The sequence below is a fragment of the Physeter macrocephalus genome, chromosome 9, assembly GCF_002837175.3.
Source record: "Physeter macrocephalus isolate SW-GA chromosome 9, ASM283717v5, whole genome shotgun sequence".
NCBI classification, from domain to species: domain Eukaryota; kingdom Metazoa; phylum Chordata; class Mammalia; order Artiodactyla; family Physeteridae; genus Physeter; species Physeter macrocephalus.
This window is the reverse complement of record NC_041222.1, coordinates 41,218,298-41,239,482: the sequence shown is the minus strand read 5'-3', so window position 1 is coordinate 41,239,482 and position 21,185 is coordinate 41,218,298. Positions and strand designations below refer to the sequence as shown.

The following is a 21,185-nucleotide window of genomic DNA, read 5'->3' as shown; positions in this document are numbered from 1 at the left end:
CGCATTGCCTTCATCGGGAATAGATTGACTGACTTAATTCGGGATCTTTCTGTATCGACTTCAGTGCATTTGTTCAGCAGCTGTGGAGGAGGACGGGTGAGCGCCTGACGCTTGCATCATGGCTCATCCAGCTGTCAGCCCGATTTCTTCTGCAGACAGATGTTTCAAAATGACCCTGTGCTTTCTGCTTTGCCAGGCTCCATGGAGTCTCAGAACTCTAGAGCTGGAGAGACATTTGGTTCTTAACCTGGGTTTCAGAGAGTCTTCCCTTGGTGACTCTGTGGATGGCTTTCAGGGCTTCCAGGAGCCCCTTTAAACAGTCTCCCAAATCTAAGCTTTTTTCCCTAAGAAGGGTTCCTAGCTTTCAGTGGATCCCATAAGTGGTTATAATTCAAGAAATTTAAGAGCCACTGATCTGGTCCAACTTCTAAGCCCCACGTAACAGACGGAGAAACCGAGAGAACAAATTAGGAAAAGAAGCAGTTATTAAAATTTTTGGAATGTCTGTATACTTTATAGGACTGACCTGGTTTTCTCCCACTGCAGACTGAGCTAATGGCCCGGTAAAATTGGTTGAATGAAATAGAGCCACTAGGGAGCTTTTGCTGTCAGCATAGAAACCCCAAATAGCAGAGACAAGTCTGGTCGAAAACCTTAAGAAGGCAACATAATTTAGGAGCAGCTCCTGCAGTCTCTGGAAGCCAGAGTCATGGGGGGAGACCAGTTAGGTTCTTTTGTGTGGATTACATTTGCTGTCTGAGAGAAAATATCATTAGGAAAGATCTCTGTCAACAAATTCCATCCGCCCACCCACCTCCTTTCCCACATGGCCCCTCCACCCACTGTCTTAAAAAAATGTGGGTCCCTTGGCAGGACTGACACAAAAGAGGCAAAAGAGAGCTTGATTTTCTTTTTCTTTTTTTGGCTGCACTGCCACGTGAGATCTTAGTTCCCTGACCAGGGATTGAACCCGTGCCCCTGGCAGTGGAAGGGCAGAGCCCTAACCACTAGACCGCCAGGGAAGTCCCTCAGTTTTCTTTCTGAAACAGAGACAGCACTCTATTTGATGAAGCACTGCTGTGCTTACCCAATAAGTAAGATAAGACAGAAGGTTTCTTAATTAAACACTGAGAAGGATAGGGGTGTGTGTGTTGGTGGGGGGAGTTATTGGAGAATCATTATAACTAAGAGCAATGCCATTTAAGTAATTTTTGAAAGGCTTCAAGCCTCTGGGTCCTGGATAGAAGGGTCTGGTGGGCCCTGAGGATGCCTCATCTCCCCATCTCAAGATCCTTAACTTAATCACATCTGCAAAGCCTCTTTTGCCGTTATTAGGTAATATGCATAGGTTCTGGGGATTAGGACGTGAGCATCTTCGAGAGACCACTATTTAGCCTACCACACGAGGAATTTAAAGACACTGATGTTTCTAGACCCCAAAGGTGAACTACAGTCACGTCCCAGGAAGAGTCTAGAATTTTTCTGTTTTCCATAATTGCTTCTGTCTCTGTATTCCTTGTTTCTGTCTTTCTCCTCAGACTGACTTCCTCTGCAGCTCAGCCATATGTAGGAACATGATGGTAGACAATTCCTGAGTCTGTAAGTTACGGTTTCACTAGCCAGAGACTTTCCCCACCCCTACCTCTACTCCAAGTTCCCAAGGAAAAAGCTCTGATTGGCACTCTTGGGTCAATGTCACCTTTCACCAAAGATGTAGCCAAAACTGTGGCTGAGGGAAAGGGTACAGCTCTTCCACATTGTATAAAACAACTGCCAGCAAGGAGGCATCTCAAAGGATGCTCAGCTGGGCACACAGTAAAAAATAATCCTCTGGAAAGGATGACTAGTTATTCACCAGGGAATTAAGTAAGAGGTTGACATTTCAAACAGAATGTGACAGCACTTGGTCAAGTGTTTTTCAAATAGTGAGTATCCATGAAATGTTTCTGGAATTAGGAAGAGTTGTGAAATTTCTTCAAAGTGTCTTTTTATCCAGGGGATGTTATCTCCTTTTGCCTGGAATCCTGCAGTTCTTCTGACTGTGCCTCTCCTTCCTCGGCCATGCCATATCTTTACATGGCACATTTTCGCCCAGAATTCTTCAGTCACTTTCTTTTTTATCTCAGAATAAAGTCCAAACTCTAACCTGGCATTTATGTATAAAATGCTGAGTCACCTTTTCCCCATTTGGGACAGGAGAATAATAATGCCAAATTCACTGATGTACTGAGAAGATTAAGTGAATCTTAGGGATTGTTATCCTTTCCCACAAGTCTCCAGCGCGAACCCTCTGCCCTTTCAGGTTGGCTGCCCAGGGCTCTCCCAGTGTGTCCTATGCGTTCTCATGGCTATGCGTTTGTTTTGCCTGGGACTCCAGCCTTGGAAATATCTGACCCTCACCACCCATCTTTTCAGTCCTGCATATTACTTTGGGCCCTGCTAGGCTACAAATACTCATTCTTACCTCTTACTTCTAAGGGCATCTCTCCTCTATTCTATGCAGAGTGTCAGAGTACATTATGTAGCCCGATAGCCCAATTTCCTGCCCGGATGTGAAAACCATCCACACGTTGCCTTCCTGGTGGCCATGTGGCTTCTACATGAACACTTTTAGTGTTGATGAGCTAAACTTGGGCCACTCATCCCATTTTTTCGGCAGCTCTAATTAAATAACTGCAATATGTAATTATCTTTTTAGTCACGACAATCTTGCCTTTTTAATAAAATTTTCAGTTCTTCCAGAGGAACAAAGTACCAGCTGGAAAGGCATTGATTGTATTTGGGCCTACAATTTCATGACATTAGTAGTTAAACCATTGCTACCACTTTTCTTTTCTTTCACCTTCACCATTTCTTGGGGGGAGAGGACTTGCCATTACAGGGCTTGTGATTATTGTGACAATGCCTAGAGCAGAAACAAGGCAAAGAAAACCCTCTTGATTGAGGTCTATTTTTTTTTTTTTTTTTTTTTTTTTGGCCACAGAGCACGGCATGTGGGATCTTACTTCCCCGACCAGGGATCGATCCCACTCCCCCTGCATTGGAAGCGTGGAGTCTTAACCACTGGACCACCAGGGAAGTCCCTGGTTGATGTCTATTGATACTTAAACCAACTTCACTTAGGCCACTTTAGATTACTCTTAAACAGCATTTGAATTTTTGAAAATAAAAAAATTTCTACTGCAAAACTTTTACTCCTTTCTCTCCCTTTTGGTGTATTCTTCCAGTCTTTTTACTATTTATATACAAATATATCCATACCTATACACTTGGTTTAGTTTTTATAAAAATTGGGATTACAGTCTATATGCTGCTTTGTATTTCCTTTTAAAAAGACTTAACAATATACCAATGACACTTTTTCATGTCAATGTACAAAGATTTAATTATTTTTAATGGCTCCATGCGGTGGCACAATTGATCTATATTTTTCTCCTATTGATCAACATATTTCCAATTGATTCTTGAATTCTGGTCTCTTTACCTTAAAAGATATTTTAAAAGATAGATGTGTGTGATAGTGTGACCATCACACTCCTATTCACAAATTCACCCAGTGTTAAGGGTTAAATTTTGCCACCCCAGAATTTATATGTTGAAATCTTAGCCTCTAGTACCTCAGAATTTGACCTTATTAGGGAATAGGGTCATTGTGGACACAATTAGTTGAGATAAGGCCATACCGGGGTAGGATGGGCCCCATACTGGTGTCCTTAAAAAAAGGGAATATTTGAATACAGACCACAGGGAGAACATTATGTGAGGATGAAGGCAAAGATCAGGGTGATGCTTCTATAAGCCGAGGAATGCCAAAGATTGCCAGAAACTCACCAGAAGCAGGAGGGAGGCCTGGAACAGATTCTCCCTCACAGCCCTCAGAAGGAACCTATTCTGCCAATACCAGATCTTGGACTTCCAGCCTCCAGGTCTAGATTCAATACATTTCGGTTGTTTAAGCCACCCAGTTTGTGCTGTTTTGTTAGGGCAGTCCTAGCAGATTAATACAGTCTGTAAAAAAAAAAATTGTTTAGTGCCTGAGGTAAAGAATATTGGGGCAACAGTTCATGATTTTGAGTGAAAGCCTTTCTAGGGTGTCTGCATTGTGTCATCATGTCTATCCGACGATATATTGTAAGATAACGACTGTGACACAGCCCAAGGCTTCTGGGAAGTGGCTCATGCTATAAAAAAGTAATGTGCTGTATGTTAGGGCAGAGGCCAAGTTAACGACCAGAGATCGGGCTTGGTGAAAAGGAAATAATTACTGAGAACTTTCCACAGACAAGGGAGTGGTAACCCAGGCCTTTCTATGGTAAGCTGTCTTCCGGCTTTTAATCAAATTGGGTAATGCAAAAAAGGAAATGATGATATATTATCTCTAGAGAATTTAGTCTTTCTCTACCTCCATTAATACGTCCTTCAAGGAAGGCCCATGTTGGTCTAAATCTGAGATTTTGGCAGCAAATGATGGTTGACCTGATTTTACAGGAAATCTGAGGGCACATGATTGAATATTGTATGTGGTTACATAAATGTGCAGAAAGCTATGCCAGCCATTCCATTTTCAAAAAATTGACCAGACAGAGCCAGTGGGAAAAGTAAAGATAAAGGTGCTCACTGGAACAAAGCCTCACTCTCAACATCAGGGTCCATGCTGGAGATGCAGCCCGTGAAGCTGGGGCTGCTTAGAGGTTCTAACCAGGATGAAGCACTGTAACATTTGGGTGCTTATCAAATTAATGTCCCCCTTACCTTTAAAAATTGTGAATCACTATATTGTACACCTGTAGCTTATAGGATATTGTACAGTAACTATGCTTCAATTTAAAAAAAAAGTCCCCCTTACGTGGAATGTCCTCCTCCTATCGACTAGTTAAACTCCCCTTGCTCTTCAGGGCACATTCTGGTGTAGCCTACCCCATAGGGCCTTCCTTGCCCTGAGCCACAGAGCGCTGTCACTCCTCTGAACCTATAGACTCTTACTTTTCATGCTCTATTTCTTAGGCGGCGAAATGGTAATTACAAAACTATATATGATTACACTTTATTACAGTTAGATTTAAAACTCCACAGGGGTAGGGCCTTTGCCTGCTTTATTCACCTTGGCACACTACTGGGCACAGAGTAGGTGCTCAACGAATATTTTTTAAAATAAAAGACTGTACATATATGTGTTCTGCAATTTCTTTTCCCACTATTATTTGAAGTGAAAATATTAGTGCTGGACAACAACACCCCTTCTCTGCTGGCTAGATATGACCCACAGACCACCAGTTGCAGCCTCTGCTCTACAGGTACCTTATGGAGCCCAAGGCAATTGTCTCTCTGTACCCCAACAATTCTTGGCATGAGAATGGTAGAGATCACATGGTGGCAAATAAATGCACAAGGAAGTCCAAGTCATGTTTTGAACTACTGAGTTGTTTTTTTTTTTTATTGCAAAACATTTGTTACAGAAATTTCAGAAAGTTTCTCCCGTAGTATCTGCCAACCTTTGCTTTGAATTATATATCTAAATGAACAAGCTCAAAGTGCACTGTGAATCCAATAAGAGACCTTTAAAAAAGAACAATTCCTCTAAGGATTTATATATACTTATAATGTCGATAGATATGCAAACTACTGTCTGTCTATACACAAAGAACGAAAAGATGTATATATCTTTAAGAAACCCAACTGCAAAACTGTTTATAGGAATTCATTTAAAAATGATATTTGAATAATTTTCCCCATTATAAACTATGGTTAGAACGTTTACAAATGAGAGTCTAAGTTCTGTGTTATGAAACGGCTATGAGTACAGTATACTGCACGGACTGTTCTGCACAGCAGGAACAGCAATAAAAACTCAGGTCAGACACTGTAGTGACAGGAAGCAGACAAGCCTCGATACAATGCTACGGTACTCTTCTTCTGAATCTCCCTCACAAAGATCCTGAGTTTAGGTCCAGAATGATGCAGCTAGCAAATATACATGCACATATCATTTGGGAGAACACAAAGAACCCTGAATAGGGTGAGTTTCTTTCCCTCCCGCCTCCATTTTCAGTGTATTTTGTGTATATACTCACTAAGTTGGAATCAAGAATATGATCCTGGTTGGCTCTGATTCAGAGGTGCCAAACTATTGCCTCTGGGACTGAAAGCTGCTGGCAGACACGTTTGTTTGGCTAGCACAGTGTTTGCACATCTGAATGTGAATGCCTTTGCAGCAGGACACATGTTCTCTCGTGCCCTACAAACCCAACTTCTTCCTGTTGTCTTTCGCCAGCCCAATTGACACATTTGTGCTCTGGATCCAGTCCCTCCACATATTTGAGTTTGCAACCCCACAATCTAGATGCAGATGGCCGGTGCTGATGACATGTGAGAAGCTGGGGTGAAGATGTGAGGGTTGGGATTCAGACAGGCGAAGAACTGATGAGGCTGATGCAAACACCAGCCAAGTTAGGAGCATGTGGGGTAGAGTTGCGGGGAGGATGAAAAGTCAGTGGGAAGGTGAGGGCTGGACAAAGTCTGAATGTTTGTAATCACTGTTTCAGTTTACTGTGCCAGTGTCCAGAGGGTATTGAGGTAATAGGAGCAAGAGTCAACTGGTCTGGCAAAAAACACCTTGTGCTGGGCCAAGAGAAAGGAAGAAAGTTAAGGGGGTGAAGAAGGCTGTGCATCCGGGCACAAGGCTGAACACCCCTCTGTGTCCCACAGCTCTCAGCAGCCTGCCTGCTCCAGAGGAGGGCCTGGGTCAAGGTTGGCATTGATGGTCATCAGAAAGCCTATGGCCTTTTGGCCACACATGTCCTTTTCACTTCCCAGCACACAACACTGTGTAAATAGGCAATGGCCTGAAGGTTTAATGGGCCCAGTAGACTAGGCAAGTCAGGGGAGGGAAAATTCACCTCACTCTCACCGCCGTCGGGATTACTTGGCCACTGAATTCCTCCCTTAGATGACATGTAGAAACGGTCATGTCTTGATTTCATTAGCAGCGGTCAGTGCAAGGAATTCATCAGAGAAAAGGTAACACAACTACATTCTCAAACGAATTACAAAAGAAAAGGAAAAAAAATCTTGTTTTCCTTAAATCAGAACCAACCCCTCCTTTGGTTGACTCCAATCTGAGAAAGAGACTGTTTGACAGGTAAAAAGAAGAGAAAGCTTAGGCCAATGCAGGCTGAGAGAAAAGTTCTCTCTACTCATTGAGAAGCCATCATTTACAAGATGTGTAAATTGTGCAAATTGGCCCCTCTCTTGTTCGGATGTTGAATGGCTTCTAACAATGAAATGGTGATTTCCTTACAAGGCAAACTCTTCAGAGTCACCCAGTGCTCAATCACACACCCAGTCGCCCATCTCTCGCCCTCCCCTGGGCCAGGCTCACAGAGAAGGTGAAAAAAGCCCCAAGGTAGGAGCGTGGTCATATGTTGCCCACTGGATTCATTCATACTGATATGTGGATTTCTACACTGTCACGAATGGACTTCTCCCTCTCATCTCTGTTTTAGCAATTTGCACCGAATGGCCCTAAAGAATCAGAAACATGTCTTTCATGCATCACAGATGCACCAACATCTAGACCTTGGTAAACCCAAGTGGTATTGGCTAGCTATATCCAGGTCTCGCATAGCTATATGCCCTGTGGTTAATACTTTAGTCCATATTATTTGTTCAGAGCTTAAAAAATAATAAAAAATCCTTGGTTGCTTTTTTGTTTTTAATTTTAAAAAACTGGACATAATCCCCAAACAGTGTAAGAAGCCCGACATTTTGAGTGAGTTCCTAAATGGTTTAAGTGTCACAGCAGGCAACAGTAAAATGTTAAGTGCCTTTAAAAAGTCAAAAGAAACGCATAAAGCAGTGCATGCATTTTGTTGCCACAAAATTAAGACTGGATTTGGAGCGGGATTACTTCATTTAAGTCACATTACTATTATTAAAGAATAGTGAGCTATAATGCAATATCTAGAATAAGGATATAACCACCTACACACTAGCATCACTTTGTCTAGAAACAAACATATCAGTGTTACTACATGAACATATTTATAAAATACTGTACACTGCTTCCACGTTGGGTTAGCAGATGTAAACAAACAGCTAATTCAACTGGAGCTTAAAATACTATTTTCAGTTCATTTGTCATATAGTCTTTTGTATAACATGCCAGTTTGTCTTTCACAGAATCACAACTTGCCTACCACAGCTCGCTGGGCTGGTTAGAAGATGCACATCAGCTTATATGAATATTTTACAGTGGTCTACGGGAATGTGAAAAACATAAAGCAGATCAGGAACAAAAGTGCCCATTTCACGAGGATGCTAAATAACATGGAATTGGGAACATCATTAATCCTTGCAACATGTGCTTCTTTATTGAATGTTACAGATTTGTAAATGATTATAAAGCTGTCCTGTAACGTTCATTAATACAACCACATGCTACAACTATGCTGAGTTAAACACGGGTTACATATATGTTTACATGTGTTTTATAATATAGCATTGCCCCACACACATCGAATGGTATAGCCTATAGATATAACATGATCGATGACTGGATAATATTTATTATCATTACAGAAGTTAAACAGCCCAAACATTCAGAAAGATTAGACTGTACAGCCTCAGAAAGTAGAATAAATGTGCTATCCAGTTATCTACCATAATATTATCTATAGAAACCATCTTTTAGAATACATTTGAAACATTCAGAAGAAACACATTTTGTGTTCTTGCAAGTACATTTTTCTCATTCGATTATTCTGATATATATATTTTAAAGGGGGAACTTTCAAAGTGCTATATAATATCCTAGACCTGGAAGCTTAGACTTAAAAAAAAAATCCAGTTCTGTAAAGTGCTGCATTCTGACCCCTAATACACCTTCTGGCTGGAGAAATACTCAAACTAGTCATGACAATTACACTCAAGCTTTCCAGCTTCACTGAAATCCATTAAGGAGGGAGTTTCTAAGTATAAGTATAAAGTATGTTGGTTAATCAGGAATTTCCATGGTCATTTTCATTAAACATCCTTACTTTTTTTTTTTTTCAAAAGGACTACTTTAGAACAAATCATCACATATAGTAGTATATAAAAATTGGCACCTTAGAAGCATATGATTAAACCAAAGCTATTACTTCCTTGAGCGCTCTATGACTTTATTTACATTCCTCAATAACTTGCTGCTCACGGGCTGCTTAATTCACAGAGACAGATAATTAACGTCCCCTCGATCAGGGACATGGTGAAATAAATGAGCTGGACACAAGCTGACTGTACAAGGCCACTGAATCAATGCCATGTCGGTGTGCAGAACACCCAGAAATGTAAAGAAATGGATGGAAACATAATACACATGTAAGTGCACAGGAAAGAAATGGCTCATGAAAGTTACACAGGTTGTGTTTAAAGTCACTTAAATTTGGCTTATATATTTCACACACTTCACAAAAGATGTAAGAACTTCATTTTCATGCACAACAAAAGGACCAGGTAGTCACAAGGTCAGGGCTGTTAAATACTTTGTTTCCCAGGTTCTGCTCGGTTCTCTCCAGAAATCACGATGAATGGAAACACTCATGCTCATAATTTCTTTCCCCTACTTTCAATCTGGTCCAGAATGAGGCCCTGGAGGTGCTGTGATATCCTGCTCTGTGGTCAAAGAATAATGATTTCACCTCCTTCTTAGATTCCTCTACAGATTTAGAGAGGCTTCTGGCTTTGTAAATGTGCTCCATACGTAAAACCATCAAAGTGTTAGGATGTAAGTACATCAAACTAGCAAAAGCTAATCTAAGGAACAAAAATAACAAAATCTTGGTTCAAACCCTGGTGCTGAGACTTGGCCTTCCTGAGAGTCACAGAGAAATGGTCTTGAAATGTAAAGTGCCTATTACAACTGCATTGATTATGAACAAACATGGTTCCTCCTCCTCCTCATTATCAATCAATATGGAACCAGGGGTGCATGAACCCTTTAAGGTATACTGCAGCTTTGCATGTATGTACATTTTTTTCTGGGAAGCGGGCCCAGAGCTTTCATTAGATCCTCATAGAGATTCGTGACTCAAGGAAGTTTAAGGGCAACTGATCTATTCTCAAATGTGTGTTTGCTGAGGGGGAAATAGCCAAGATGGAGTTCAATAAAAATTTAAGTGTTTCTAGAGCAATTATATATGAGGGACTCTGGTGACTTATTTCTTATTCACTTAAATCCAAGGAGTGAAGAAGGAATTCTTTAATTCTTTATATGTGGCCACATCATTATCTCTACAACTGAAAACTTGTTCAGAAGGTTTTGGGGTTTGTTTAAATATTTAAAGGCTAGAGATTTTGTCCATGTGCTTACTTGATTTCACATAATGAGACAATTTGGAGTTCATAACTACAGAGAAACAAAAGAGCCAGGTAGTATTTGGGGTCAGAGACATTAAGTCTTTCTCCTTAAAGATCTTTATTCGCTTTGAAATCAGTGATCCAAATAGGAATCCAAAGATTTGAGGGTCAAGATTTCTTTATCCCACTTGAAATCCAGATTCGGATCTAGAAACGTATGCCTACATTCTCGAGTCCATAATACTATCTGGCTTAGACTGGCATGCCTATTCTGATTGTACTTGGCATAATCGCTTTGTGTAGGAGAAACCAGACTAAACGAGACGCCACGATAGCAACTGCTTCCGCACCTAAAGGAGCAAAGGGAAGGTAGTGCGCCATGTCTAGTTTGGTACAAGGAAAAGCTGAGGTCATAGGGATTTAAAAATTCATAATTTCAACATCAGTCAAAATTTAACATAATGAACTCTTTCAATGGAACTCCTTGGATATTAAAAAATCCTGGTTATGTCTCAAGGTGATAGAAAAGTCCAAGCCTTTTAAGAAAGCTCTATATGTCTGTTTATATACTATATATTAACATGTCTCCCTGGGTAAATGCATATATATGTATATAAGCAGCATACACTACAGAACTCTTTACATGTTTATTTGTTTTCTATTTTAGTCTACTGTATCTTTTTTATAACTCTGTGCATAAGAAAAATATTCATGGTATGCCTGCAACTGACGGCTTGGGTTGATACCAAACTCCCAGTCAAGTCTAAGGTTATTTATGGTTTTGAAACTTCCTTAAAAAGTGCTTTGGAACATTCCATAAAAAAGATACCAGCCCTTGAAAAACTCCAATTAAATTTAAGCTGAGCTCAGATTAAATGGCAAAACTCTAGGTATGAAAATATCCACATGTAACCAGATATTCATATACAAAATGCTCATGTGGTGAGTGGTGCGGAAAATTGGCAATTACATCCTGGAGACGTTCAGAAGACATGGTAGGCTCATACAAATGATGAAGGTCACACAGCAGCATCACACATGACATGGATGGTGAGAAGATAACAGTATCCCATATGGCAGTTTTAGGTGAGTTCTGCCTACTATTTTTTTAAGTTCCCTAATACATATTCAGTGAGTGGCTTCACTGATGACAGGTGAGATACAAAATAAATTAAAAAATATAAAATTATTTAATTACATTCATCCTGAGCTTGCTTGACTATACTTGAATGCCCACTGTTTATAATAAACCACTTGACATTTGTTTTTAACATCAATTCTTCTTTCATTTTGATTGCAATACAAAAAGGCGTTTCTTTTCCCTTTATTTTCTTCAAAAGAGATAAAAGTTGTGGCACCAGAAACGAATATATAAGAGACAGGTGAACTATGACTGTTACCTTGTTTTTTTCTTTATAATGATCAATTACAGAAGTGTTGGCATGAGAAGGATGTGGGACGTTAGGTAGAACTGCTTGCTGCCGGCTTATACTGAATAAAAAGGATGCTCTTCGTCAGTCACCAGTGATGGAGCCAATGTGAAAAGAAAACAGAATTGAAAGTTTAGAATATCTCATTTGTATGCTGGCTATTTTATTTTATTTTTGCAATTTAGCCCTGCATCCTAAAACTCTTGATAATGGTCAGAAATGGAAAGATGACTCCTGGCACGGACAGTGCTTGAAGCCCCATTCATTCCCAGAACTCACGGCTTTCTGAAGTGACTAGTGATACACACTCATCTCAACCCTTCTTCTCCCTTTTTCCCCTCCCTACCCATCAAGTGTGAACATGACTTAAATCCCATGTTTGGCACCGGACCAGAACAAATGCTTTCTCGATCTCTGGCCCAGAAGTCACCTTTGAGTTAACACCTCCCAAGGCAATATGTGTTTTGCTCAACTACGAATAAAGCAGATAAGTTTCAAGGAAGGGGAACAGGTGAATTTTGGGGAGAATTTTAGGGCTGGATTCTTGAGCCTCCTGCAAAGCTTATTGGAAGGTTTAGTTGTGTTTGCTTTCAAAGCTGTGGAAAGCGGATGTTCTGGAGAGTCTCCTCATGGACAGACTGTCCCCTCGGCCCTCTGGCTTGGAGGACTTACTCCTCTGGAAGGGATTTCTCAGGCTTGCTGCGTTCCGCTGCCTGTCGAGCTTGTCACTGATGGAGAAGCTCTTCCTGGTGTGTGCATATGGCACACTTGGCTCCTCTGCTGAGTAGCTGCTGGCGCGCTCTAGCTTGGGAACTGTGATGTTGTTGGACAGGGTTCTGTCTGAATTACCACCCTCCTGGGGGCGTATTGCAATGGCGGCTCTCCGGCCCTTGGCCTCATTCTCCTCACTGTCAGAGCTGGGGTGACTCAGTTCTGCTTCTCGTTCGGGATGGCAGCATGATGAGTCCTCCACTTTTCCTCCAAGACCTCCCGGGAAGGTGGCTCTGTCAGCAATCACTTGAGGGGCATTGACACACCTTGTGTCAATACAGTCGGTAATACTTGTGTATTCTGCTGTTTTCACAGGCACCCCAATGTTGGCATAATAGCTCCTCGAAGGAGAAAACATAAAGCTGTGAGATTTCACGATGGGGGCCTCTTCTAGAAGAAAGGGGGTGGTGGCTAGGTAGCGGCTACTTTTGGAACGCTCGATGGTGTGGTACATTGGAGGGTCAGTGTCCCACAGGTTTTGGCATTCCGGGTGGTGGGTATAGTCTGAAGAAAAAGATTTAGTGTCCATGGAGGTGATGTCCTCGAAATCAATGTTCCGGCTTGGAGGTCCGTCTGTGGGTGCAAGAGTTGCATAGGCACTACTTGAAGGAGCTGTGGAAGGTACTGGAGCCGAAAAGCTTGGCTCTCCCAGCCCAAGGATGTTCATGGAATTGTCCAGAGGGTCTATATCACAGTGGAGCTCATCCATGGCAGAGACACAGATGTCTATACATGAAGATGGTCTCCTGGAATCAGGAACAATGGCCAAGGTGTTTGCAGGGGCTGCAGGAGCTCTGGATTCTTTTGCTACAGAGTGGGAACTAGTAGCCCGGTGTAGGCTCAGTGACCTTTCTTTAAAGAGACTCTCCAACTTTTCTATCCCACCTTTGTCTTTCACATTGACTGAATAGAAAGAATGGCTTCGCATACGGGGCATTAGGGTTGGAGAAGTTGGGGACAAGGTCTCCTCACCTGCAGGATCTATACTCTCTTGGAGCTTGAAGGTGTTCCCCTCCTGGCTGTTGAAGCTGCTCTGGCGGACAATGTAGGCTGCGTCTGTGCAGTCTGAGGAGGTCCGCGAGCGGATTTTGTTGGACTCGGCCCGCTCCAGACCCGTCAGGCGCTCCAGGGCTGTAGCCATGCGCCCAATGAGGTCCTCGAGCTGCGCCAGCCGAATGTCCACGGTCTGGAGCGAGGCCCTCATGCAGTGTTCCCTCTCATTGACTTCCTCCAGCCGCATGGACATGTTCTCCACCCTGGGAGGGAAAAGAGAACCAGAGTCACTTGGGGCTGGTTTCTCTGTGGGAGGCTGGAGAGCACAGAGGGGATCAGAGTTGCACCCGGACTTGGTGCCCTTGCTGTCCCACTGGAGCGAAACTAAGGGGGGTGGGGAGGAGAGGATGGCAGTGACCCTGTCACTGAGAATCACAGTCTCCATCTTCTAGAGCTGGAAGAGGCTTTAGAGATTATTGAATCCAGCGGTTTTCAGCTACTAATCCCCTTTTCCCTCAGTGAAAATTAATGCTCAATCCCAATAAATAAACACCAAAGTTGAGTAGTTCTTCTTGAAGTAAAGTGGGCCAAAGACCCACCTTTTCCTACCCTCCTGGCTTTGCTGTTGCTTGGGGCAGGGTTCAATGACCTAAATAAGTATTAGGGTGTTGGCTTATCAGTCACCAACAAAATGAGAATGTTACAATTGGATAACTTTACCCAGCATTTTGCAGTAGAATTGCAGAATGTAGCTATTCTTACTGCAGTGTACATTTATTTAAATTTGTATTCTATGGACTGGGATTATGTTTATTTTGCATTTATATAATAATCTTTTGTTGTTGTTGTTATTCAAGACAATCCTTTTAGAATGTAGTGCCTCCAAAGGAACTGATATAGTACTGTTACTGAGTCACCTGGAGCTGATCTAATTTAACCGAATCCTTTCATTAATAAAGGAAAATCAAACATCAAGAAATTCAGCCAAGATTACATGGAGTAATGTATGGTAAATCACTCTGGAGTGGCTATCAATCAATAAATAGTCCTACTCCTCTCTCTCTGTCTCTCTGGGTTACTGATCACAGATGCTTTCTATTACAGTTATTTCTCCAGGTCTTGACCTTCCCCACTGGAAATTCTTAGGCGTGTGATCTGTCTCATATTCCTGTTCCCATTTCCGTGTTGCCAGCCCAATACGTGCCAGGTGTCAATAAAGGTTCACTGAGTCAATCACTGTGATGAGCTTGATTTCAACTGTCTAATAGGTTGCCTGGTCATTTATTTATAAAGCCAGAGACCACACATTTAAAACAAAATTGTGCCATATTTTCACCTGCTCAAATTAACTTGGAAAGGACAAACCAAAGCCAAGTTTTGGCTCAAACTTTCACTTTTAGATGCCCAAAGGCAAATAGTTTGGAGAATCTAAATAAGATCCATTCACAACTTCTTTGGGGAGGATAAAGATACTTTTCCAATACTTCCAATATGCACAGCTGATCACTTGACTGCTGACCCTCAGAAGGAACAGGGCTGCATATGCTTTACGAAGAGCGGTGGGCATCAGTGCTGGGTCCCTCCAGCTGGTGTAGTGGTGGTGGTGATGGTGATGGTGGGTTGACAGTAGCAGTGCCTCTATCAGAGAAGACTATATACATTTCAGTGCCAGAAAGAAATGTGAGGCATGTGGGCCCCCTCGCTGAGGGACCTGAGGCCTTTTAAAAGCCTCCTCCTCCTCCTCTGCTGCTGCGGCCTTGGGGCCCATTTCTGCCTCTCTTAGCAACAACCTCCCAACTCACTCTATCTACTCTGCTCTTTTACCTCTCAGCTTCCCTTCACTGGTCCAAGGTTCTGGACTGCTCTCAAGAGCCCTGCTTTGGGAACATTTTTTTCTTTTGCTCCTTCCTGCTGCTCCATAGCCAATCCAGAGCCTCCCAGGGTCCAGGCACACTCTGCCATCATGCCCAGGTGTATTTCCAGAAGACTTATAAATCGAGCAATTCTGTGTCTGGCAAACACAATGCTATTCATCCAGCTAACACAGATGATTCAGAAGGAAAATTCAACTTTCCTCTGTTTCACTTTGTTTTGTGGTATAAACATAGCCTGAGAAACAAATTACTTACAATAATAAGTTTGTGTGTCTTACAGACTTACAATTCACTTCTTCACCATCTAGCCTATGGAGTTTTCAAGTATTACAATTTCATTTTTTTTGTAATTCAATAAGCTTTGCGTAAGTGGACAAAAATACTTCTTCATTAAAGTCAGGAGAAGGACAGATGGTACATTTCTATAGAATGAGGAGTTTTGTTTGGGATACTCGAGGTACTGGGTCCACCTAGCTTTTTAGTGTCGGCAGAGTAACAAAAGGCAGGATAGTTTTCTCCCTCCCTCTCCTGCCCTTTCCTGGAGTCTGGTGTATACAAGGTCGGTACGGAAAGAGATAAAGATGCTCTCTGAGCATAACTGCATGCGATCATTGGTTTGAGCAGGGTGAGCTATCTCCCTGCACTGTGGGGACCCTCCCCTCCCTGCATCCCACCTCGCTTTAGCCCCAGGATCCAATACTGCAGAGAAAACTAGCAGGTGAGAGGCCGAGCTAAGGCACCAAGAGGCAAGTGAAGACTAAGGACTTGGTTGTGGGGAAGAAACGGAACCCAGAAACTAAGGAGCCCAAGGGGATGGGAGGAAGAGAGAGGAGGTACAAGGAGGAAGAGGGTCGTCCAGGAAAGCAAGGAGGTGCCTAGTGGAGCCTCAAGAGCAAAGATAAAGAAGCATGGCTCCATGGGATGGAAGTAGGGGAGGAAAGCCTGCTAGAACAGGGCCAAGGAACTATTCTTCACCAAATCTTAATTCTCCTGTGGGCTCTGAGGTGCTTTGGAATGTAAGATTTGAATTTAAAAAAGAAAAAAAAAAAAAAGGACTGTTTGATCCATTTCCTTTCAGAATTCTAGATGTGTTTAACCACCTAATTATATCATCAATTAGAGCACGGATATAACTGATAGGGGTTTAATGTAGGAGTTATAAAAGAATAAACGTTCCTAGAGTCAAGTTTACATATGCTTGTTCCATAAATAGAGTACTTCTCTTAATCTTTAAAAAAGAATTCTTGAAAAGTTATTTGCAAATGGGCACGCATCACAGATAAAAATAGGTCTGAGGAACAAACCAAGAGTTTCGAGTCATGATTGTAGTTTCTAGGAGCTGACTCCGGTCAAATAAATCAGGAGATAAAATGGAGATAAGAATTATAAGAACTTAAGGATCAATAAGAATCCTTAAGGATATAGATATGGGAAGTGACTAGGTAAGAAAAGAAAAAGGAACTGTGGAAAGGAAGATGTTGTAAGAAGGAACACTTTATTTTTCTTTCCCTCTTTCAAATCTCCAGACCTTGCATGGCTTATTTCAGAATAACTCACAAGGCAATCACAATAGGGACCCAACAGAACCCTGGAAAGATGTGAGGTGGCTCCTGTACCCGGAAGGCCAAGAAAGTGACATCCAGGAGCCCATCAGAGAGGACTCAATAGGCTGGTAAAACAAACAAAAACCAGGTAGTAAAACAACCAGCCTCTAACAGCCAATGTGATAAGGAAAAGGGCATTCAAAAGAAGATTCTGGTGGCACAGAAAATTTCAACTTCAATATGTAATTTCTTAAGGATTATTGTATTACCTTCCAGAAATTCATCCTCTTTTCTGATAACCTCAAAATGTAGTTAAAGGAAATATGGTAAAAGGAAAGAGAACTGGAAGACCATGCCTGCTCTAAATTTCAAATATTCCCTGTTGTGCTAGCAGTAGAATGGGTGTAGGATGAAGAGCAACAACAATCCCAGAACACATGAACCCAATTGTGGGGACTCTCGCGGGGGGGGGGGAAAGGGTATACTGACACAGGTTTTCAGATCAAAGGCAACGATGCAGAGCAGCTGAAGCTAACTCTTGCTTATCCACAGACTGATACCTAATTTGTGAATTATTTAAGTCCTTTAGGGTCACCTACCCTTCCCTTTGGGCCAATTATCCTTCTCGCTAACTCTGGGACCAAAAAAAGGGAGAAAAGTTTAAACTTGGTTCTATCAATGGAGATATCAAAGATCAGTTTTAGAAAAAGTCATGGTGGCAAGTGGGTGAAGCTCATTTTTTTTGGCTTACATTATTTTTGGCTTATTTATAAATTTCATATATCCTAAGTTATTCCTCTCTCTTTGTTATGAAAAATTACAAGTTGTATATACTATTAATAGTCATTGTCTAATGCTTTTTAGATCTAGGTGAAGTGAAAAAAGGGTATAGAGCCCATTGGTTTGGGAAAGATAATGTTAGATTAAAAGATGACAAGGAATAATGTATATCCCAGTTTGCTTAAATCGTTACTGTCAAGGAGAAAATTCAAACTGAAACTTCTGACAGGTGGGGCCCTACGGGTGGGGTGATGGTGAGGATAAACTGGAAGCTTTAAGTTAGGGGTCTGAGAATCAAATGCCTATAGAAGGGTAGATCAAGTAAGTAGGTGAAGCAGGCAAGGCATAAGAGAACAGAGGCAAGGATTCTGTGTCAGCAGAGATCACACCCAGTCCAAAGGCATTCGGAGTGAATTTTAACAATCATTGCAAGCTCAACACAACAGCCCTCTGTGGGCAGATGCTGCCCACAAGCAACCAGTTTGCTAATTCTGCTTTAAATGAGTTAAAGGAACCAGAAAAGAACTTCCATCTCTGATCAACAGAAAATGTACGTGACCCTTAAAAACGAAAGGGAAGTAAAAAGAAATGCCAGGGACTTCCCTGGTGGCGCAGTGGTTAAGAATCCACCTGCCAGTTCAGGGGACATGGGTTCGAGCCCTGGTCCGGGAAGATCCCACATGCCATGGTGCAACTAAGCCCGTGGGCCACAACTACTGAGCCTGCCCTCTAGAGCCCGCAAGCCACAACTACTGAGACCGCGTGCCACAACTACTAAAGCCTGTGCGCCTAGAGCCCATGCTCCACAACAAGAGAAGCCACTGCAATGAGAAACCTGCGAACTGCAACGAAGAGCAGCCCCCTGCTCCCAGCAACTAGAGAAAGTCCGCGTGCAGCAACGAAGACCCAACGTAGCCAAAATAAATTAATTAATTTAAAAAAAAAAAAAGAAAAGAAATGCCAGGAGACTGCAGACAGGAAATGTTTTCCTGACATTCAACATTCCTGGATTCTAGGAATTATGGGAGTTTGACATCAATTCTAGGCAGCATTAGAGAATGGCTTAGTCGTAGGTAATTAAGCAGATGGTATCTTTTGAGTACTTTAAAGAGATAGGATTAGTTAACACGAGACTACATGGGCTCAATGTTAATCTTGCTTCTCTTTTGATAGTCTAGACTAATAGAGAGACACAGATGCACAATACTTTTGATGAAGTACATTGTGATTTTAGCAGGGACGCTGACACACAGGAGTGACTAGAGAAATGTGGACACCTGGCTGGCTGATTAACCAATGGGCCGATGTCATCATGAGAGGTATTTTTTGGAGTCATGCAATATCTTAGTTCTGTCTTGGTTCACCTGATCTGTGCTGGTGACATTTTGGTGGATTATGTTGAAGGCATAGTAGGTATGCTTATCAAGCAAACAATGATATAAAAAGCATAGGATGAAAAATTAATAGACTGATGATAAAATCAGGATCCAAAGTTGTCCTTAAAATGCTAGAATAATGAGCCAAAGGGGGAACAAATTAAAGAAAAATTTCACAGCAATGAATGTTAAGTCTTGATTTTAGGTTAAAAACAAACGTTTCACAAGAAGAGGTTGGAGGATATTTGAATTAGCTCACGTGAAAAAGCCCTTGTTTTAATTAATTGTAGTCTCACTCTGAACCAAAGACGTGACTTGGCTGCTATGATTTTAATGCAATCTCATAGCAAATAAAATGTATGGATCAAACAATAACTACCAGTTACTGAAAGCATAATATCTCATATATGTTATCTCAATAACTTTTAAGATTCTACAGTTAGGTATTAATACTTCATTTTACAGATGGGGACCATAGGTTCAGAGGAGTTAAGTAACTTGTTCAAGGTCACACAGCTAGTTACTGCAGAATTAGTATTAAAATCTTTCCATTATACTGTGTTCTTTCTCTCGTAACATGAAAAGAACTGCTTGTTCTATTGTACTCTATGATTATTAGCCTAGCATATAGTAGATGATAAAAACAGTAAATGAATGAATAAAGGAACTGAATCTAGGCTCTAACTAAAACACAGAATTAAGTTCCATTTAGAGACCACATTTAAAGGGTGATGTTGACAATTTAAAGTGCATACTGAGAAAGTGAGCAGGGTAGTGGGAGACCTGCTGTATGCATGGGAAGTGGTTAAAAGATCTTGGGATATTTAGTTTAGAAAAGACAAAGCAAAGTGGGGAGATGATAGTGATCTGCACCTATGTAAAATACTTTCTCAGAGAGAAATGAATTTAATTTTTTTCTGTATTTATTCCTAAGGCTGGTATCTACGGCAATTTCTCCTCTTTCTAGGAGGTGCTCAAATAGAGGCTGAGTGTAATGACTATGCATTCTTTCAAAGCAAAGTCCTTATATCCCCACACCTAACCCAGGCCCTGCTCAGTACCTGCTTGTCAAAGTGCTGTTGGTCAGGTGTGTGGGAGAAACACTGCTTTGGGTACAAGTAATCTGTATTCACTGACCTCCCGAACTTATTCTGAATGTAAGGTGCCGAATTTTGTATGTTCCACAGTGAATAATTTTGCACCGTCCTCTCCTACTTTAACTTTTATCTTGTCCGTCATATTCTATTAGTGGTCCCCAAAGTGTGGTCCAGAACCAGCATCAGAATCACCTGGGAACTTGTAAGAAATGCAAATTCTCAGGTCCCACCTTAGACATAGTGAATCAGAAACCCGGAGTGGGGACAGATGCCCAGCAACCTGTGTAGTAACAAGCCTTCCAGATGACATTCAGGCCTTCTAAAGCTTGACAACACTGAGTTAGATGTTTCTGGCTGTTTCTGCCTTGGGTGTACACTGGAACTCAATGAGACTGTGTTTTTTGAGGACAGGGCCCTGCCTTATTGTCTGGTATACAGTAAAGGTCCAGTATGCATGTACTGAAACAGAACTGAACTAGTTAAAGGATGATGAGCACAGAATTTGATGGAACAAACTCCAAGGATTGGTTATCTTCAGCCAATAGTCAAAAAACCCTCAGAAAAGAAGCCAGTCACCAATGTTGCTTAATAGCTTAAAAATTTGGTTATTTTAATATAATTATCACCAGCTAGATACTGTCCCAAATAAGTGAGGGCCCTGGTTACAATCAATTAGCTCATTATATTCTGGAACTGTATTGCTTTAGCTATATCATGGTCATTGCTATATAAAAATGGGAAAGTCAAGGATTTTTCAGGATCAAGTTCCTCCAAGGTGGTAATGATCTCCTGAATACTGTACTGAGCCCTATACATACCATTTGGTGCAAAAATATGATTTAATAATGATCCATTTAAATAGACAATTATGGAAGTATCTTTGTATTTCTAAAAAGATTCATGCAAATAGAACATGTATAAATAAATTGTATTTTAAAGGTAGTAGCAGGGGGAGAAGCACGGGGCTCACTATGTGAAAAAACCC

The 21,185-nt window shown here is 41.5% G+C and overlaps 1 protein-coding gene across 14 annotated transcripts in view; it reads right to left on the bottom strand.

Annotated features, from left to right (window-relative positions):
* Positions 1-7,766: 7,766 nt before the first annotated feature.
* TRPM3 (transient receptor potential cation channel subfamily M member 3) overlaps positions 7,767-21,185 on the bottom strand; it is an 832,361-nt gene continuing 818,942 nt past the window's right edge. For 12 of the 14 annotated variants that reach the window (XM_024126887.2, XM_024126889.2, XM_024126890.2 and 9 more), the window contains one exon: positions 7,767-13,792. In XM_024126887.2, the coding sequence (XP_023982655.1) occupies positions 12,340-13,792 (1,453 nt within the window). In that variant the 3' untranslated portion in view covers positions 7,767-12,339. The remainder of the gene's footprint in view (positions 13,793-21,185) is intronic. The other 2 variants (XM_055087145.1, XM_028493884.1) reach the window with 1 other exon arrangement.